Here is a 22,075-nt window from a genome sequence, read left to right on the forward strand (position 1 = left end):
GCGAGCGATATCTTGACAGAAACGCATGCATGAATTTTGCACACGTTGAATCGCTCGTTCTATTCTTTTTCTTATGCAAGGCCCATATACAACGCCTCCATAATCCAGTTGGGATAAAACTAGCGCATCTGACAAGCGTTCGCGAACATTTTGTGTTTTAACATTTTGGTCTAAGCTTATATAATGATTTTAGTGCACCATAACATTTTGGTATTTTGGAATTTATATGAGCTTCAAATCGAAGCGACTCCTCCACTACGATGCCTAAATTTTTAACCTGACTTTCTTCTAATATAGGCAGCCCTGATATTCACAAATCGATTTCAAGGCCACGTACTTCAGCAATCTGTTTTTTCGTTCCTAAGATAATGAAGACAGATTTTTTAGGGTTAATCATGAGAACTATTGTTATTGGCCCAACCTGCTACAGCTTCTAAATCGGTATTAATTTGCAATATTGCAAGTGTCACGTCAGTTTCAGTGGGGCGTATATGCTTCATTAGCTGCATAATACATGTTGTACGAACAATTTTTGATGACCTCGAGAAGACTCGAAGTGTACAGACAATATAAAGTCGGACCCAATATTGACCCTTGGATTACTCCTCTGTAAAGCATACGGGGTGATGAGCGAGCAATTTTACCTTCGCCGTTTGGGCATTCAACTATTTGGTTTCTGTCTGGAAATAGGAACAGAACCATCTACAAAGTGACTCAGAAAATCCGTAGATCTTCATTCTGTTAAGTAGCACGGGAATCAATATACTATCAAATGCGCGGCTAAAGTCTAATAAGACAAGAATTGTAGCAAGTCCATCGTTAGAAGCCTTAAGTGTCTCATCCACCAAATGTGCAATAGCTAGTAGTAGTAGTGCTATGATGTTTGCGAAATCCAGATTGAGCTTCTGGCAATATTTTGTTTTTCTCCAAGTACGTTCGTACCTGCTCGTTCACCACTTTCTATTGGATTTTGGAGAGAACCGATAAAATGCTAATCGGGCGAAGGTCACCGAAGGTTTATGGAGATATCTTTTTTGGAATCGGTTTGACAATAGAGGTTTGCCAGGCCACCGGGAATCTACCAGATAACATTGAGGTATTTATGATGGCGGTAATATAATAGCATCAAGTGAGTACGGTAAAGTTAGTTTAATCATTATTATAGAAACACCGTCGCTGCCTACAGCCCTCGAGCTGATGGAATTGATTATACAATTAACTTTATCTACAGACACGCTTTGCAAATTCAATGTTTCGATCTGTATGTTGCCGCTCGTAGAATGTGTTATAGAGTCATTTGAATTTAGCTGCAGTGCTGGAGGTGCGGAGTCTATGAAAAAGTTGTTCACCAGGTCCGGTGCACGCAAATGATGAGGTATTTCGTCTTTCGTTTGTCTACCTAAAATGTTATTTACCTCATTCCACATTTGTTTAGGGTTGTAAATATTCAAATTTACTTTCTTTGTCATGTATGCTGTTTTTTCTCTTCGCCTTGCCGTAGACACCAGATTGCGAAGTGATTGGTAAATATTCTTTTTTTCCGGGCAGTTTATTTTCCTAGCTTTCTATTCTGCCTTGTTCCGCACCTTCATCATAATTCTTATTACATCAGTAATCCAGGGTGAGGGCGGATCTTTGAGTTCTTGTAGTTACCGGCGCAAAGTGGTCAAATAAGCCCAGAATAAGTGTATTAAACCGATTTACCATCAAGTCTACGTCCCGTGTTGCGCTAACCCATTCCCACGGCGTTACGGAAGCGGCCCAGCTATAAGTTTCGGGATCAAAGTGATTAATAGGTCGGTGTGGAATCGTTCTAGGCTTCGGAGTCAGAAGGGGAAATTGGGCGTAGATGAACCCGTGATCACTCAAGTCCTTGTTATGCGTGACAGTCATCGTAGTCGTTTTAAAATCAGGTCGGCAACAGATGATGTCGATCAATGCAGCAGGTTTATAAAACTTAACTGGTTCGCACCAGTCGGTATTAGTATATCCAAATTCACATCACCGGTAATTATATTATGATCATAACAAGGTACAAGGATGGCGAAAATATCATCAAGTAAATTTAGGAACGAAAGAAAATTGCCATTAGGTGGCCTGTCCAAAACACCTACAGCTAGGGATTGCAATCCGGATCCGGATTGGTAGAGGGATATTAAAGTTAATTAAATGACATATTTTTCTAGTTTTTTGCGTAATACGTATTCCTAAATCTATAATTTGAAGTTAATAAATAACTTCTTAACAATAAAATAGAACTTAGTAGTAAAAAGTGTTACAATATGTCAGTATCGGGATCCCTTTCTTTCCCATATTCTTATTGTTCCGAATTTCGATAGTCAGAAATTGATATCCATATAATTAAAGAACATAAAGATCAATAGTCATAATTTTTGCTAAGCATAACGTTTAATAGTTCGAACATTATCATTCTATAATATTAAATACTATAATCGCAAAAGTTATAAAATTGATTAGTATAACATTCTAAGGCCTATGCATTATTATTCAGAAATATTTTAAGGCATACATTTTAACGGACTAATGGTTATTATTCATATAGTTTTAATTACTAAAGTGAATTACACAAAACATGAACAAAAAATCATGTTTCCCCAGGTAGGTTCGTTAGTTACCTTGTGTCCCTCAGAGCGAAAATAGGAGTCCCGCGAAGCGGGGCTCCGTCGACTCGTTGGCGGCACGAAATGGATTAATAAGTTACATGAAATATAGGAAACAGAGGTAAAGTTAGGAAGCCAAACAAAAAATCATGTTTCCCCAGGTAGGTTCGTTAGTTACCTTGTATCCCTCAGAGCGAAAATAGGAGTCCCGCGAAGCTGGGCTCCGTCGACTCGTTGGCGGCACGAAATGGATTAATAAGTTACATGAAATATAGGATATCAAGTGAATATCAATCATTATACCTTGCGAAAATAGACCTTACGACAATTATTATAAACAAGTTTATTACCTTCTACATTATGTAATGATATAGAATCTGAGCTTTGAATATTATGACCGACAAATATTATGACTAACAATAATGATGACCTGCAAAAATCGGATCTACAATTTATGTCGTTAAATTTTATGACTATTAACAATATGACTAATAAAAATTATGGTAGAAAACGTTATGGACTGAGAAAATCGGAACTAAAAATTTATGGGAACCAATAGAGACCCGTCAGTATCACTTTAAAAACAAAATATGAAATCGGTGATTTATTATATTTAACCATTCACAAGTGCTCAAACTTTCGTTTACAATTATACTTATTTTAGTTAGTTTATTAATTCGGTTGAGTATCGCCGACTTAATCCTGCTCATTTGTTTAGTTTAAAATCCTCATCATCATCATCATCATCATATCAGCCTTTTATCGCCCACTGCTGAGCATAGGCCTCTCTTCCAGTACGCCACTTGTCCCGATCCTGAGCTAATCGCATCCAGAAGTATCCCGCAATTTTCCGAAAAATCCTATCACAACATTAACCTTATCTTTAGCATAAATTACAAACGCTTGCATGGCATCTCCATCCTTTACTTGTTCCTTCTTTTACAGTATTTATGTATTCGTCATATCGTGCCACCAACATGAAAGAAGAAGAAATCCCCTTCTGTTCCCAATAATCGTCATAATAAATATATTTTTATCTTATTAAATTTGAACTTTTTCATTAGTTTTTTTGTTCTGTTCAACTTCATACCTCTCATCCGTCGCCTTTTCCTCATCTAAAATGCACAGCGCGTGCTGCATTTAGGCGTTTTTTATTTTACCGGATCCGGTAGCTTCTAAAAAAGTGCCGGATCCGGCCGGATTACTGGATCCGCCGGACCGGATTGCAATCCCTACCTACAGCCAGCTTGTGTTTGTGCAACTGAACCTCGACCCATATCTGCTTCAATTCAGATGGTGGCAAATTTAAGAGCCCTTAATCCTTGGAGCGTTCTCCGATTTCACGAAATAACGCTCGATAGATGGCGTTGGCGCTCGGTACGCGAGCGCCGGCAACGCGACGCGCGTTTCAATGCAGACTAGAATAATCTTGATAGTTTTCAATATAATTTCAAGCAACATTAATTTTAGTGTTATATGATATCATATGGGCACTCTTTATTTTATTTTATATGCACAGTAGTTTTTTTTATGTACACTACTACTAAGTGTACAGACTACAGAGTGTACTATAACCCTTGCTCTTTATTCTGTCTCTTTCACACCAATGGAAAATGAAGAAGTTAGTAAATGACTGCAGGTATAAATAAAGTATATTAGTGCGATAGAGAGACAGATAGTGTTTCGTTGTCGTATCGTAAACGATTGGCATGTTGGCCACACACTTGCTTGGTGCCTAGCCAAAATACCAATCGTTTGCGTATATTAGTGCGATAGAGAGACAGTAGTGTTTCGTTGTCGTATCGTAAACGATTGGCATGTTGGCTACGCACCCATGATACCTAGCCAAGAAGCCAATCGATTGCGCATATTAGTGCGATAGAGAGACAGATAGTGTTTCCTTGTCGTATCGTAAACGTTTGGCATGTTGGCTACGCACCCATGCTGCCCAGCCAAGATGCCAATCGTTTGTGCATATTAGTACGAGAGAGAGACAGATAGTGTTTCGTTGTCGTATCGATTGGCATGGTGGCTACGCACCCATGCTGCCTAGTCAAGATGCCAATCGTTTGCGCACATTAGTGCTATAGAGTTTCAGTGTTATTTGAAATCACTTTAGGGTTTGTATTATTATTTATGACCCGAATGAAGTCCATCCAGGTTCTTATGATGGTGTCAGGAGTTGGTCACCAGAACTCCTAATCTACTCATTATAATTCCATCGTGCTTGGGCTCAAAAGATTTGCCCTGACGAACACCATCGATCTAGATGAGGTCCAGGGTCTCATGACGGAGTCAGGAGTTGGTCACCAGAACTCCCCAGAACTCCTAATCTACTCATCATAACTCCATCGAGTTTGGGCTCAATAGATTTACCCTGATGAGCACCATCAATATAGATGAAGTCCAGGGTCTCATGATGGAGTCAGGAGTAGGTCACTAGAACTCCTAATCTACTCATTATAATTCCATCGTGTTTGGGCTCAAAAGATTTGCCCTGACGAGTACCATCGATCTAGATGAAGTCCAGGGTCTCATGATGGAGTCAGGAGTTGGTCACCATAATTCCTAATCTACTCATCATAACTCCATCGTGTTTGGGCTCAATAGATTTGCCCTCACGAGCACCATCAATCTAGATGATGTTCAGGGTCTCATGATGGAGTCAGGAGTTGGTCACCAGAGCTCCTAATCTACTCATCATAACTCCATCGTGTTTGGGCTCAATAGAGTTGCCCTGACGAGCACCATCAATCTAGATCAGGTCCAGGGTCTCATGATGGACTCAGGAGTTGGTCACCAGAACTCGTAATCGATTTATCATAACTCCATCGTGTTTGGGCTCAATAGATTTACCCCGACAAGCACCATCAAATTACCATTATGATGAATAGATTAGGAGTTCTGGTGACCAACTCCTGAGTCCATCATGAGACCCTCGACTTAATCTAGATCGATGGTACTCATCAGGGCAAATCTTTTGAGCCCAAACACGATGGAGTTATGATGAATAGACTAGGAGTTCTGGTGACCAACTCCTGAGTCCATCATGAGACCCTGGACCTGATCTAGATTGATGGTGCTCGTCAGGGCAACTCTATTGAGCCCAAACACGATGGAGTTATGATGAGTAGATTAGGAGCTCTGGTGACCAACTCCTGACTCCATCATGAGACCCTGGACCTCATCTAGGTCGATGGTGCTCGTTATGGCAAATCTCATGAGCCCAAACACGTTGGAATTATAATGAGTAGATTAGGAGTTCTAGTGACCAACTCCTGACTCCATCATGAGACCCTGGACTTTATCTAGATTGATGATGCTCGTCAGGGCAAATCTATTGAGCCCAAACACGATGAGGTTATGATGAGTTAGTTTAGGAGTTCTGGTGACCAACTCCTGACTCCATCATGAGACCCTGGACCTCATCTAGATCGATGGTGTTCATCAGGGCAAATCTATTGAGCCCAAAAACGATGGAGTTATGATCAGTAGATTAGGAGTTCTGGTGACCAACTCCTGACTCCATCATGAGACCCTGGACCTCATCTAGGTCGATGGTGTTCGTCAGGGCAAATCTATTGAGCCCAAACACGATGGAGTTATGATGAGTAGATTAGGAGTTCTGGTGACCAACTCCTGACTCCATCATGAGACCCTGGGCCTCATCTAGATCTATGGTGCTCGTCAGGGCAAATCTTTTGAGCCAAAACACGATGGAATTATAATGAATAGATTAGGAGTTCTAGGGACCAACTCCTGACTCCATCATGAGACCCTGGACTTTATCTAGATTGGTGGTGCTCGTCAGGGCAAATCTATTGAGCCCAAACACGATGGCGTTATGATAAGTAGATTAAGAGTCCTGGTGACCAACTCCTGACTCCATCATGAGACCCTGGACCTCATCTAGATCGATGGTGTTCGTCAGGGCAAATCTTTTGAGCCCAAACACGATGGGATTATAATGAGTAGATTAGGAGTTCTGGTGACCAACTCCTGACTCCATCATGAGAACTTGGACTTCATCCGGGTCAAAAATAATAATGCAAATGCAAACCCTAACGTAATTTCAAGTAAAAATGCGTTTTTCAGAAAATCGCAGCCAAATAACACTAGACCCTACTCATAGTGTTGTGTTCCTGCCGGTGAGTAAGGTTGCCAGAGCTCAACGAGGGGTGGGAGGGGGTTAGAGTCGGCAACGCGCATGTAACTCCTCTGGAGTTGCAGGCGTACATAGGCTACGGATACTGCTTACCATCAGGCGGGCCGTAAGCTTGTTTGCCACCGACGTAGTATAAAAAAAAGGACCACTGAAAATCCATCAATAAGCGAGAGTCTGTTAAGCATAGTGTAAAAAATGAACTTTTATTAAGATTTTCTAATCGCAGTATATAGCACTTCTCGGAACTCCGTAGCTGATTACGATCGCAACGAATGCCTGACAATCGAGCACAGGTCCGTCCTCTAAGCGCGCTCCGCGCGGACTGAGAGCGGGGCGTCGCTGCTGCGTGATTTATACGTGTTTTAAAAAAATATAAATTTACGGCAATGTAGGTCCCATAGTTATGATTTTTTTTTTATAGGTTAACATAAAGTTACAGTTTGCTATAATATTATTTTTAAAGCAAAATATGCGTACAATTTGCGGAAAAAAAATATAATAAAACCCTGTTTTCGCCAAAAAAATGAAGAAAACTCGGAAGGTATTTTATCAGTTTTTTCAAATGAATCTTCGATTGTTAATCATTCCAGCCCCTCGTACGAGATATGTTGAATCAAATTGTAGTCATTCATGTAACAAATGATTCTTGTTTACAGCAAAATTGAGAACCGAAACGCCACATCTCACTGCAAAATTTGGAAAAGACTCCCAAAAAAACTCATTAAAAAAGAGGTTTAAAAGAGAAAATGAAAATTTGAACTGTTGGAGCCGCTAGTTTAGGAAACGATTATTTAAGTACGTTACCAGTTTTTGAATAAATACTAATAGTTACGTCGTAATCTTGAATGAAAAAGGAAGCATTTTACAAAATACGCTCGTCTGTAGGAATAAGGACTCTTAAGACCCGTGATTTTAAATTAGAGATACATTGCATGCCAACACCGCCACCGATTCTGTTCTTGCGCGGCACATGCCAAAGTCGATAATCAGTTATTTTAAACATATTCATGTCAGAGAGTGGAGTTAACCAGGTTTCTGAAATACAAGCAATATCAATTTTATGATTTCTTATAGTTTGCCTAAATTCGTCCCTGCCGGTGTTCAAAGACTGCGCGTTAAGTACGACTTCACGTACACACGTCGCGTCGCCGCGCGCTCGAATATGCCAAAATGTATGCGAAAGAAATGTCTTCGTCGCGAACAAATAACACAGCTTTTAGTGTGAATGGATGCAAAAACAACAAAATTAATAAAACATATAGTTTTTGCTCTTCCGATCCGATAGATAGGAAATGTAAGTAGACATTCTCAATATAAGTACACTTGTTATTATTTTTAATTACGATACTTGCAAGCTACTCGTATTTTAAGGTGGCTATTTTGAGGATTGGTCGATTTTAGAACAAAAACGGCAGAATAAACAAATCACAATTATTTTATTCAATGTTCTAATAAATCTCACAAGATTAAAGGAACAAATCACACATTCATATTACACAACGAAATATAAAATAACAGTATGGAACTATATCAATGTAGCTCACGCAAACCCGACGGTGGCGGCGGCGGCGGCGGCGGCCGAAAGCAAAATGTTCCGAGCAACGGTTTGCACCGGTTTTTAGGGTTCCGTAGCCAAATGGCAAAAAACGGAACCCTTATAGATTCGTCATGTCCGTCTGTCTGTCCGATTCTGTCACAGCCACTTTTTTCCGAAACTATAAAAGCTATACTGTTCAAACTTGGTAAGTAGATGTATTCTATGAACCGCATTATGATGTTCACACAAAAATAGAAAAAAAAGTAAAATTGGATATTTTAGCCGCGTCTAGGAAGAACAAGAACTTTACAAAATTTTGGAATGAAATTAAGAAGCACAGTTTTAAAGCTCAGTTACCAGTAAGCGTGGACGGCGCCCAGCAACCGGCGCTTATAGCCGATATCTTTAGTTATAGGTTCAAAGTTTCACCAAGACCTGTGCCCGAGTGTGTGCTTAGGGATATGCGCCATAGAACCGTCAATGCTAAACCACAGCACCCTGTTCGTTTCTCTGCTGAAGAAATCGCGAAGATAGTTAGAAACATGAAGCGGGGCAAATCGCCAGGCCATGATGACCTTAGCCTTGAGCACATACTTTTTGCAGGTGACGTTATCTATGGGAAACTTTGTACTCTATTCAATTTATGTTTGCGGTACTCTTATCTTCCTGAAGACATGATACGTACCATTGTCGTCCCGATTGTCAAGAACCGAACAGGAGATTTATCATCATCGGCTAACTACCGACCAATCTCCCTTGGAACGGTGGTGGGCAAGATATTTGAACGTTTGCTGCAGCCAAGCCTACTTAAGACTCTCAAAATAGACGACGCGCAATTTGGTTTCCGTCCCGGTCTCTCGACCGATTCCGCGATCGTAAGTCTGAAACATGCTGTGGACCATTACGTAAGTAACAATACATCGGTCTACGCATGCTTTCTCGACCTTAGCCGTGCATTTGACCTTGTGAATTATGACATTCTGTGGGGTAAAATGCGCGGCTCGGGAGTACCTGAGGACTTGGTACGCGTTTTCGAGTACTGGTACGGAAACCAATCCAACTGTGTGAAATGGGGCGACACGACATCTAATAGCTATAGATTAGAATGCGGGGTACGCCAGGGTGGACTTACTTCTCCGGACCTCTTTAACCTTTACGTCAATGACTTGATGGGGAGGCTGAGGGGCACTGAAGTCGGTTGTCACGTGGGTGACGTCTGTATTAACAGTCTCAGCTACGCTGACGATATGGTGCTTCTCAGCCCCTCCATCAAGGGTCTGAGAAAGCTGGTTTCAGTCTGTGAAAATTATGTAAATTCTCATGGGCTGATTTACAATGTGGCTAAGACAGAGCTGATGATTTTTAAGGCTGGAAGGGGTCCGGAGAACATACCGGAAGTCAAATTAAATGGAGAGAAGCTGCGTATTGTGCAGCGGTTCAAATATCTTGGCCATATACTGACGGACGACATGAGGGACGACAGTGACATAGAACGAGAAAGAAGAGCTCTGGCTGTTCGTGGCAACATGATAGCCCGCAGGTTTGCCGGGTGTAGCAGGGGAGTCAAATATACATTATTTAATGCATATTGTCTCTCTTTCTACACCTGTCAACTGTGGGTCAGGTACAGCAGGAAATCGTACGGCACCATCCGTGTGCAGTATAATAATATATTCCGGACTCTGATGGGGCTGCCGCGTTCCTGCAGTGCCTCCACCATGTTCGCAGAAGCCAGAATCCCTGACTTCTTCGCAGTGGTACGCGCGCGCATTAGTACGGTCGCCAAATCTCAAAAGCCCTCTAGAAACACGATTTAATTGACTCGGCTCGGCCTTACCCACAACCGGTATCAATGTGTTCGGACAGTTCTCCTGATCACCGTACATGCGGTAGTAAAGCGGAAAAATGGTGGAGGGGATAGTAATGACGTCACAAAGATGGCGGCCGGACCTATTCTTTTTGGCGGTGTATCTCGAAAACCACTTAACCGATTTTAATCATCGAGGTGTCAAATAATAGCTTATATTATGGAGATTATTTCCTTTTCTACAAACATTTACGTGATACCTATAGGAAAAAAATAATCACAAAAAACAGTTTTTTTATAAAATTATTATTTTTTATTTTGTAAAAATCTCCGTAAATATTAGCATTTCGCAAATTTTGTTTAATATAAAACATATTGCTTCATTATCAAGGAATATAATGAGCCTTAAAACATACAGATCGAGTAATAAACAATGAAGCTACACTCATTTATTTGCGCATGGGTAACGATAACTGGCTTTTACCGGTCGAAACTGTGGTGACTGTTACGATACGTATTGAATGGAATTTATAGAGTATCGGTTTTAATTACTGAAATTATAATGACAATTATAAAAACCAGACACAATAATGTTACCTTACTTCGACGTTTAGTCTCTTTTTTCGTCTTAATCATAGGTAGGTACATATTTCTTTTTGCTTAAAAATTTTATACAGGGTGAACTTTTAACCACCAGTCATACTCTGCGCAGCGACTTTATAGGTCATACTGAACAACTTTTACTATTAGTAGTCCCCAAGCCGCTCCGAGGCCAGATTTAATTGACTCAGCTCGGCCTTACCCACAACCGGTATCAATGTGTTCGGGCGTTTCTCCTGATCACCGTACATGCGGTAGTAAAGCGGAAAAATGGTGGGAGGGGATAGTAATGACGTCACAAAGATGGCGTCCGGACCTATTCTTTTTGGCGGTGTATCTCGAAAACCACTTAACCGATTGTATTCATCGAGGTGTCAACTAATAGCTTATATTATGGAGATTATTTTCTTTTTACAAACATTTACGTGAAACCTATAGGAAAATAATAATCACAAAAAACATTTTTTTTATACATTTGGTTGGTAGGTTTGTCTTATGTTTTAAAGCAGTAAAATCTTTCAAGTCGAAACACAGTATAAATATACATTTTGTTGTCTAATCTAAAAGTATGATGTTCATTGTTTAAGACTGATTAGTGATTACTGAATTAAATAACATGATATTTGTTATTTTTGTTTTATTTTTTAAATCAGGTATTAATTTATTCACTATGTATCACTATACAGGCAAAATGTGTATCATAGTTGGTCTGTAAGTACTTACTACTTGTGTCGAATATAGGTATAAGATGAAATTTTAACCACCAGCCATACTCTGCGCAGTGACTTTACAGGTCATACTGAACAACTTTTATTATGGGACCAATGCCGAATCACGCAAGAAAATTTGGATCTGGAATGAAACCCACTGGCTGTGCCCTACCACACAAAGCGAGATGACATTCACAATGCCCATACCTCTCTTTTGGACGTAGTTTAAGGACGTGCCCGGGTCCATGACGCATGCTCGCCACACCGCTGCTTAAAATAAGCTGACGCACCGTAAATTGAACTGCGTAAAAATCGCAAAAAATATTACACGGAGATCTTATGGCAGACACCGTACCGGTGACGTAAAAGACGCAACTGTTTTGCGAACAAAAAAGATTCGCGTGAAGCACGTCACTGCGATTCCGTACCGTCACCGTTTTTTAAACAGCGGTGTGGGGAGCATGCGTCAAAAACGGTACGCATACGACGCGTCACTGCGATTCCGTATCATGACCGTTTTTTAAGCTGCGGTCTGGTCGCACCTTGTATTGTATTGTATTGTATTGTATTGTATTCGGGCGATTTTTCCGCAACTCGACGACTTGCGCCTATTTTGCGTGATATGTTGGGGGTGGGCTAGTCCTGCCAGCCCAGCTCCTCGAGGAATCCTATCAAACCTTTGATGTTGAGTAGGACCTCGGGGAGGTCTCTCGGAGATCCGAGATGTTTAGCCCTGTATGGAGTCACTCCGCTGCATTCCAGCACCACGTGAGAGGCTGTTTCTTCTGTCTCCATGCAACCTCGGCACAGGGGACTGTCTGTGACACCTGTTGTGAAAAGATGTTTGTTAAATAGTCCATGACCTGTTATGACACTGGTTACCATACTCAGTCGGACCTTCCCTAGTTGCAGGAGCGCCCTTATGAGTTTTCCGTTGATGCCAGGCATGCAGTGGGGGATTTTCCCTTAGGCCCAGTAGGCCCGGGCCTAGGGCGGCAAGGCGTTAGGGGCGGCAGCAAGGTGGCAGTCTATATGATGCCTGCTGAGAAAGGGGCGGCTAGTAGTTACTACATGGCCCGGCGGGGCCTAGGGCGGCCAAGACTGGAAATCCGCCACTGCAGGCATGGCTTCTTTTGCCTGTCTGCATCCAGTCTGGTTCAGCCAGTGTTCTGTGTGTAGTTTCCCTGTACGTGCCAGCAGCATTGAGCGTACCTTGCTAAATGGTATCGGAAGAATCGGTTCCGGACCAATCGCCCCCGCATTCGATCCTTGCCTGGCAAGCTCGTCCGCAGCATCGTTACCTCGGGATCCACTGTGTCCCTTGATCCATTGTAGGGTGATCTTGTTATTATGACATACCTCCATTAGTCGTTTGTGGCATTCGTGTATAAGTTTGGATGTAACTATATGGCTATTTAGAGCCATTAAGACTGCTCTACTGTCGGAGAGTATGCGGATGGAGGATCCTACTACCTTCCTTGCAGTGATGGCAGCCGCCGCGTTTATGATGCCCATGCACTCAGCTTGGAATACCGAGTTATGGGCTCCTAGCGGAGTGGTGATCGACATGTTCAGGTCTTCTGAGAAGGTTCCAGAGCCCGATCCGCTGTCTGTTTTGGACCCATCAGTGAAGATTCTCAGCTCCCGGGGATTGAGTCCTTCATGATTGTCGTCCTCATATAACTGTATTTTGTACCTTTTATCGAAGATAGCTTGTTTGTGAATCCGGTCCGTGCCTGACCTAAGCACTGGAAATTCGTCATACACCTTTTCAAGGCATTTTGTGTGAAGAGCTCCTGTGATGTTAGACCATATCTTGAGGGTTCGCAACCTTACCGCTGAGAGACTGGCCTCTTGCTGTATGTGTAGGTGCAGCGGTGGAAGGTTTAGCATGACCTCCATGGCTGCAGTCGGGGTAGACCTCGTGCAGCCAGTGGTGGCCGCGCATGCGAGCCTTTGAAGTCTTTGTAGTTTGTCTCGTACGTTGCCTAGGTTTGTTCTTGGCCACCAAACCAGAGCACCGTAACAGAGTAAGGGGCGGATTATCGTCTTATAGAGCCAGAGGGTAATTTTCGGGTTGAGTCCCCACCTCTTACCAATCATCCTTCTGCACTGCCAGAAGACAACTCCCGCCTTGTCTATCCGTTTGTTGATGTGGTTGTTCCAATTGAGTTTATCGTCGAGAGTTAGTCCTAAGTACTTAACTTCATCGGACAGCTGTAGCTCAGTTTGGAAAAGTGTTGGTCTGGTAAAGTTGGTCGCACCTTTACATGGGACAGTCAAATTTTTTTTCGCGATTTCGGAATTGGTCCCATAGTAAAAGTTGTTAAGTATGACCTATAAAGTCGCTACGCAGAGTATGACTGGTGGTTAAAAGTTCACCCTGTATAAAATTTTTAAGTACCTAAAAAGAAATATGCACCTACCTATGATTAAGACGAAAAAAGAGACTAAAGGTCGAAGTAAGGTAACATTATTGTGTCTGGTTTTTATAATTTCAGTAATTAAAACCGATACTCTATAAATTCCATTCAATACGTATCGTAACAGTCACCACAGTTTCGACCGGTAAAAGCCAGTTATCGTTACCCATGCGCAAATAAATGAGTGTAGCTTCATTGTTTATTACTCGATCTGTATGTTTTAAGGCTCATTATATTCCTTGATAATGAAGCAATATGTTTTATATTAAACAAAATTTGCGAAATGCTAATATTTACGGAGATTTTTACAAAATAAAAAATAATAATTTTTAAAAAAACTGTTTTTTGTGATTATTTTTTTTCCTATAGGTTTCACGTAAATGTTTGTAGAAAAGGAAATAATCTCCATAATATAAGCTATTATTTGACACCTCGATGATTAAAATCGGTTAAGTGGTTTTCGAGATACACCGCCAAAAAGAATAGGTCCGGCCGCCATCTTTGTGACGTCATTACTATCCCCTCCACCATTTTTCCGCTTTACTACCGCATGTACGGTGATCAGGAGAACTGTCCGAACACATTGATACCGGTTGTGGGTAAGGCCGAGCTGAGTCAATTAAATCTGGCCTCGGAGCGGCTTGGCGACCGTACTACATTGCTTCTTTCTGGGAGGGGATGCGCCGCTCGCATAATACCATCCTCATGTCGGTGTACCGCAATATTAATTGTAATATGTTTAGGCACTGGCTCTCAGTGCATGAAAACGAGAACAAAAAATAGTATTCATTTATTATTTTACTTGTTTTACTTTTGTTTTACTTTTATTTTAGTTTTAAGCAATTCTTTTTAGTGTGATATGGGTGTACTAATGTACGTGATGCCTGAAAATAAAACTTTATTTATTTATTTTATTTATTTTATTTTATTTTAAAAACAATAAATTTTGGGGGTTCCCCATACTTAGAACTGAAACTCAAAAAATCTTTTTTCATCAAACTCATACGTGTGGGGTATCTATGGATAGGTCTTTAAAAATGATATTGAGGTTTCTAATATCATTTTTTTCTAAACTGAAAAGTTTGCGCGAGAGACACTTCCAAAGTGGTAAAAAGTGTGTCCCCCCCCCCCCGTAACTTCTAAAATAACAGAATGAAAAATCTAAAAAAAAAATATGATATACATTGCCATGCAAACTTCCACCGAAAATTGGTTCGAACGAGATCTAGTAAGTAGTTTTTTTTTAATACGTCATAAAAAATTTAAAAAAAAAATTTTTTCATCAAACCCATACGTGTGGGGTATCTATGGATAGGTCTTCAAAAATGATATTTAGGTTCCTAACATCATTTTTTTCTAAACTGAATAGTTTGCGCGAGAGACACTTCCAAAGTGAAAAAATGTGTGTCCCCCCCCCTGTAACTTCTAAAATAACAGAATGAAAAATCTAAAAAAAATATATGATATACATTGCCATGCAAACTTCCACCGAAAATTGGTTCGAACGAGATCTAGTAAGTAGTTTTTTTTTAATACGTCATAAAAATTTAAAAAAAAAATTTTTTTCATCAAACCCATACGTGTGGGGTATCTATGGATAGGTCTTCAAAAATGATATTTAGGTTTCTAATATAATTTTTTTCTAAACTGAATAGTTTGCGCGAGAGACACTTCCAAAGTGAAAAAATGTGTGTCCCCCCCCCTGTAACTTCTAAAATAACAGAATGAAAAATCTAAAAAAAATATATGATATACATTACCATGCAAACTTCCACCGAAAATTGGTTTGAACGAGATCTAGTGAATAGTTTTTTTTTAATACGTCAATAAATTAAAAAAAAATTTTTTTCATCAAACCCATACGTGTGGGGTATCTATGGATAGGTCTTCAAAAATGATATTTAGGTTCCTAACATCATTTTTTTCTAAACTGAATAGTTTGCGCGAGAGACAGTTCCAAAGTGGTAAAATGTGTGTCCAAAGTGGTAAAATGTTGAACAAGATCTAGCAAGTAGATTTTTTTTTAATACGTCTTAAATGGTACGGAACCCTTCATGCGCGAGTCCGACTCGCACTTGGCCGCTTTTTATATATTGAACTTCTTTAAAGATGTAATATTTATTTACGACAAATTATCTATTTGAACTAGGCAGCCTAACTTTTACGGTCTTTTGGTACATGTTTATTTTAACGTAATTTTAAACGTATAGTAACGTAGTTTTAAAATACCTACAGGAAGGTATACAATATTTCTTTGCTGGGTTCATTGCATGGTTTATAAAACGGCGTAAACACTGCGGTTACTGCAAGGAGCTATGACCTTTTAAAATGTTTCGCAGTCACTTATCGGAATGAAATGCATAAATGGAATATTATAATTACTTATTGCAACTTATCTCTTGTCTTGGTTGTCTAGAAGAGATCGCTTTTTAGCGATAAGACCAACGGTTTTTAGGTAAGACAAGGTAGTCTTAAGCTTTCTGTTGTTTTTTTTACATATAACCAAATGAAGCAAAATAAAGTATATTTACTTACTTATCTTGGTCATAATTATTTTAAGCTATCCTTTTATACACCTAATGGCAGGTTATAATGCTAGTTTGACAATTAACTTATATTTGTACCTACTTATTTAAGTAGGTAGGTATCTTCTATGGAATCTATAGTTTAAGTCGGTACTTATTTGTAATATCATTTCTAAGCATCGGGAAGCCTAGCATGCTGGTGCGCACGGTGTGGGGAGCCTAGCATGCTGGTGCGCACGGTGTGGGGAGCGGTGCGTTGAAGGTCACTCCATTGTATTTTTGTGTAGGTTTTAAAACGGTAGGTATTTGTGTTTACTTTGAGAGATAAGTATCTGTTCTTAAGAACTATTATGTAATCTGCGACTTGGCTCTCATTTCACATCTATGTTTTTGATGGGATTGCACTTAGCTGAATTGTTTGTTTTGTTTAAAGTAGTTAAATAAATAAATATAAATAATTTTATATCTTCCATATTTTTAAATAGTTTTTTTTATATTTTGAAAAGTCATACTAATTTTACCACTTACGTAATTTATGGATGCCCCCTCACATGTATTTTGGAAGTCAATTAAATTGTTTTTATTATGTATGTAATGAGTACCATGTAATATAATTTCTGTGGTAATATTCCCTTGTCTCAACATTGGTTTTCATAAGGAGTGGTTTTCATAGGGGTGGAGGAATGGCAATGAAATGAATATTAAAATTAAAAAAGTTACTGAAAAAAAAAACAACTATTTAAACATAAAACAGTTTAAAGTAACATTGAAATTATTTACAACCATAGTGCATCAAAAAAAAGCTATTAGTAATATTATCCTTAAAAGATATGAGAAGTTCCCTCAATTCCTCATGGAATCCATTGTTAGAACTGAACCCTAACAAAAATGTTGCTTAAAACATTACTTGATAAACAACATAACGAAGAAGTGTACCTCAGAAATGTATTTGGCTACAAAATATTTGAAGAAATCATGTTGCCAAATATGAAATACATGTTGTTGAGGAATTTTGTCTGGACCACAATCAAATACTAACAAGTAAAGAGAGTAGAATGCAGGGGCCCATTTCTCGAAAGGTAATACCTATCTCTATCTAATAATATAAGTGTGTTGCTATGGAGAGAAGTCATTCACTCAAGCAATTTATACTTACAGGCATGTGGGGTGTTCTACAAATGAGGAGTATGTGTGGATCTGTGAGTACTTACTGCAGGAGCTGCCTCGGCAAGCGCGCGCGCCCAGCCCGCCTCCTCGCGCTTAGCCGCCTCCACCATCGCTCATTAGCTCCCTTGCCGTCTGCTGAGCCTAGTACTTGACTTGTATCACCAACTCACATACACCCGCGTTATATGAAACAAAGGCTGTCTATAAAATTAGCCGAAAATGCTGAAGCCGTTCTTCTTCTTATCTTAGTTTCATCAACGCCCTCCGATGAATTATCAAAACATTGACTTGAAATGTTGAGATGGATGACGCAAACAACGCTAATCATATGCAAATCCAATTTGACAGTGACAGTGACAATCAACTCAACTGGGAAATCATACAGGGTACATTTAAATCTGCTGATTCCAAAGATAATATACGTTTTTCCAAGGCTTACAAGTGCTTACAAGATAATAAAATAAAATAAAGTAACTTAAATCTGTGTCATTTATATTTAATTAACGTCAAAAAATACTAGTACGGTAGTACAGCCGTACTTAAATCTGTGTAAGATATTTTATTATTATTATTTTTATTATTTGGTTTAAGACAGGCAGCTGATGCTGGTACGTCTAAATCACTTCAGGGAGTTCAGGGTTTTTATAACCGAACCAACTGAAAACTGATTGACATTCATGACGTCCATGACAATTCTTTGTTTGACGTTTATTAATAGCTCTAACCTCAAAAATATTGAAATACTGATCCAGAGGTTTATTCGCAAGAAGTTATTACATTTGTTATAAATTAATCTATTATTTAAGATTATAATATGGCAAAACCAGCAAATAAGGCAGGGAAGAAGTCGAGCGAGGAGGTGTTCGCCGGTTTCCAAACCCTGCGCGCCGAGCAACGGCAGCTCGCCAACAAGATCTCCGAGCTGGAAATGGACTTAAACGAGCACAAGTGAATCATTTTACATCTTCAGCCGTAAATTCTTTATCGTTTACGTTAATTCCTAATGAGAATTTCCAAAGGAGACACATCATGTTCTCAGTATCTCAACTTCTTGTAGCAGGTGTTCCTCACGACTAATGAGTTGAGGCTCAGTCAGTGATTGCTCATATGTAACATGTACTACTATTCTTAGAGTTCCTCTTCTATGATAAACCAGAAGCCGAAAAATGATGGATTAGTCTTATATTCATAATGTATTTTATTGATATATTTTAGGATTGTGGTGGAGACGCTGAAGGGTGTGGAAGCTGACAGGCGCTGCTTCCGCATGGTGGGCGGGGTGCTGCTGGAGCGCACGGCGGGCTCCGCGCTTGCCGAGCTCGAGGCCAATCTGCAGCGCCTACCGCAGGCTCTCACTGCGCTCAATGAGCAACTTGCTAACAAGGTGCATACACACTCGGTTGTATATACATAATTAATGAAAAATCATTACCATAAAAAGTTTTTAACTAAAGAACACAGAAAACGGCATCAAACATTAGTAACAGCTTTTAGCAAACTGTTAATGATTCAAAATTTTCGTCTAACTGCATAGTGAAAGTGTGGAACAGTTTTATAATCTCAATGGCCCACGTTAAGCACACGGCTTCATCTTTGAGTCGACCAGCTTAGACCAGCCTGGCGGCACTGGCTTCCCCGAGGTTGCCTGACTCCTGTGGAACAGTTTGCCCGAATCCGTAATCAGTGCACCCTCAGTGAAATAGACTCGACAAACATTTTATATGATAATGGACAAAACACAAGTGCAGGACATTGATGTGCACATATCAGCTATAAGTTGCCTGTGCATTCATAAATAAATAATAATAAATTCATAACATATTGTGTTGTTTGGTGCAGGGCCAGGAAATCAATGCTTATATCGAGACCCACGACATCCGCCTGCAGCGGGGCGCCACTACTGCACCTGCGCCTGTGCCCGAAGCCCCTTCCTCGCAGCAGAACAATGTGCTGGTTGCCAGCGGCTGAGCATCCTCCGACACAGTGCTTGCTTCTTCACTTTCTGTGTAACAAAAGTTACTCAGACTGCAAAGACTGTTTAAAATGTTTAAATACTTGATGTGGTAAATCTGCTCATTGCCATTTTCAGGCACTCGGCCACAAATTAACAAGATTCAGATTTCTTACTAATAATTGTGTGTATCCTTGAGTGGGCCAAACATCAATCCATCTAATTTGTGTAGGTTGTAAATTTGTAAAAGCTCATAAAATATTTACCTACATTTTTTATTGAACAGTGTCTTCTTTTAAATGTTACTTCAGAAACTGAAATACATTTTTAATTACATATTATATAATGTGTCTCTACTCTCTGGACATTGACCGAGATCCCAAGTAGAGTTCCTTCTCAGGAATGTTCTAATATGGTAAATTATTTAATTAGATAAACATTAAATAAATATATTGTTAAAGTTAAATTAATTCAAATAAATCATCAATAAATAGAAGCATACTTAGTCATTCACAATGGCGATAAGATTAAAGTGCCACTAGTGACATGACATACTCTTTAATTACCGTGTATCTACATACAGGCTGTTCCCAAGTATTCAATAATAAATCATTTATTTCTCCGTTAATACTGTATATCGGTTAGGTACTTTGTACATAGGTTAGAAGTACCCTAATAGACACATCCTATTCATCTATGTGCAGAGCGTAGAGACACGTTGTATAATAAGTATGTTCTTTTGGTTTAAAATAAACAAACTAGGTATTCAAATTTATTGTGCTTGGAAAGTAAATATCTATTTAAATTTGATTTATTTAGGTTTAAGTTGTATGTATTCAATATATTTTATAAATGTATACTGTGTTTAACTTTTTTTTTAAAAGAGTAAGTACAAATCCAAAATATCATAAAAAGCGTCTTATGCACCCTGCTATCAAAGTTTACCGTGTGCCCGTTGTTATGTAAATCTTCTCGAATGAAATTATACTCAAATGAAAGAGCGTTAAAAAATAAGAGTTTTGAATCGACCACATATATTGGCAAAATTCGGATTATCGCGTATTTTGCATTTAAAAGTGTTAATTTAATGACAAAAGGTAGGTCATATTTAATTTGGAAAATGACAGCGACGGTGCGTTCGAAAATTGTGAACACGTTTGCGACGGCATGTTGGTTGGCACCTAGTGTGTAAGATGCACTTTTTTAGGGTTCCGTAGCCAAATGGCAAAAAACGGAACCCTTATAGATTCGTCATGTCCGTCTGTCTGTCCGATTCTGTCACAGCCACTTTTTTCCGAAACTATAAGGGCTATACTGTTCAAACTTGGTAAGTAGATGTATTCTATGAACCGCATTATGATGTTTACACAAAAATAGAAAAAAAAACAATAAATTTTGGGGGTTCCCCATACTTAGAACTGAAACTCAAAAATTTTTTTTTCATCAAACCCATACGTGTGGGATATCTATGGATAGGTCTTTAAAAGTGATATTAAGGTTTCTAATATCATTTTTTTCTAAACTGAATAGTTTGCGCGAGAGACACTTCCAAAGTGGTAAAATGTGTCCCCCCCCCCTCCCCGTAACTTCTAAAATAACAGAATGAAAAATCTAAAAAAATATATGATATACATTGCCATGCAAACTTCCACAGAAAATTGATTCGAACGAGATCTAGTAAGTAGTTTTTTTTTAATACGTCATAAAAATTTAAAAAAAAATTTTTTTCGTCAAACCCATACGTGTGGGGTATCTAGGGATATGTCTTCAAAAATGATATTTAGGTTTCTAATAAAATCAAAAAAAAATATATGATATACATTACCATGCAAACTTCCACCGAAAATTGGTTTGAACCAGATCTAGTAAGTAGTTTTTTTTAATACGTCATAAATGGTACGGAACCCTTCATGGGCGAGTCCGACTCGCACTTGGCCGCTTTTTTAAAGAATGGCTATGTATGTCACTGGTTGTAAGTGATGTATAAAGTAAGGCGCGGTAAATAAAATTTTCTATGGGAGGACAACCCTTCACGCCTACATTTTTAACCGACTTCAAGATTTCAATAGAGGAGGTTATCAATTCGGTTGTATGTTTTTTTTTAAATGTTTGTTACTCCATAACTCCGTCATTTCTGAACCGATTTTGAAAATTATTTTTTTGTTTGAATTTATATATATACAGATTGGTCCCGTTTTTGTCAAAACTCAGTTTTGATGATGGGATCCATGAGGAATCGAGGGCACTCTTCAAATGTGATTAAGGCATACATATAGTGATTTTTGTATTTTCTGTAACAAATCAAGCATTTACATTTAAAAAAGTGACATTTGATGAAGTGGAACTGCTGATGATGATCAGAATGGAACTCTTCAACGACGCATAGTACACGTTTGGCGATTTGTCCTCTTCGCTGTGTTTGTTAAGTAAATTAGATTTTCAAGACAATTTTTTGTCAGGTTCGAGTTCTGACGATGGGGTCCATGAGGAATCGAGAGAATATGAAAGGCATACATATAGTGATTTTTGTATTTTCTTTAACAAATCAAGCATTTACATTTAAAAAGTG

The 22,075-nt window shown here is 39.2% G+C and overlaps 2 protein-coding genes across 2 annotated transcripts in view; one reads left to right on the plus strand and one right to left on the minus strand.

Annotated features, from left to right (window-relative positions):
• Positions 1-17,960, minus strand: part of LOC133522535 (exocyst complex component 1) — a 48,991-nt gene extending 31,031 nt beyond the window's left edge. The window contains exon 1 of the mRNA XM_061857900.1: positions 17,600-17,960. Within this exon, the coding sequence (XP_061713884.1) occupies positions 17,600-17,665 (66 nt within the window). The 5' untranslated portion in view covers positions 17,666-17,960. The remainder of the gene's footprint in view (positions 1-17,599) is intronic.
• Positions 17,961-18,239: 279 nt separating this feature from the next.
• LOC133522530 (prefoldin subunit 2) lies at positions 18,240-20,363 on the plus strand. Its single transcript, XM_061857895.1, has 3 exons — positions 18,240-18,503; positions 18,771-18,939; positions 19,395-20,363. The coding sequence occupies exons 1-3, from the start codon at positions 18,370-18,372 to the stop codon at positions 19,521-19,523; spliced, it is 432 nt and encodes a 143-aa protein (XP_061713879.1). The 5' UTR covers positions 18,240-18,369; the 3' UTR covers positions 19,524-20,363.
• Positions 20,364-22,075: the final 1,712 nt, after the last annotated feature.

This window comes from Cydia pomonella, chromosome 11, assembly GCF_033807575.1.
Source record: "Cydia pomonella isolate Wapato2018A chromosome 11, ilCydPomo1, whole genome shotgun sequence".
NCBI classification, from domain to species: domain Eukaryota; kingdom Metazoa; phylum Arthropoda; class Insecta; order Lepidoptera; family Tortricidae; genus Cydia; species Cydia pomonella.

Bases quoted from the DNA above. Each gene is read 5' to 3' on its own strand.
- LOC133522530 (XM_061857895.1), top strand. From the start codon at position 18,370: ATGGCAAAACCAGCAAATAAGGCAGGGAAGAAGTCGAGCGAGGAGGTG. The intron at 18,504-18,770 runs GTGAATCATTTT...GATATATTTTAG, and splicing joins ATGGACTTAAACGAGCACAA to GATTGTGGTGGAGACGCTGA. The intron at 18,940-19,394 runs GTGCATACACAC...TGTTTGGTGCAG, and splicing joins ATGAGCAACTTGCTAACAAG to GGCCAGGAAATCAATGCTTA.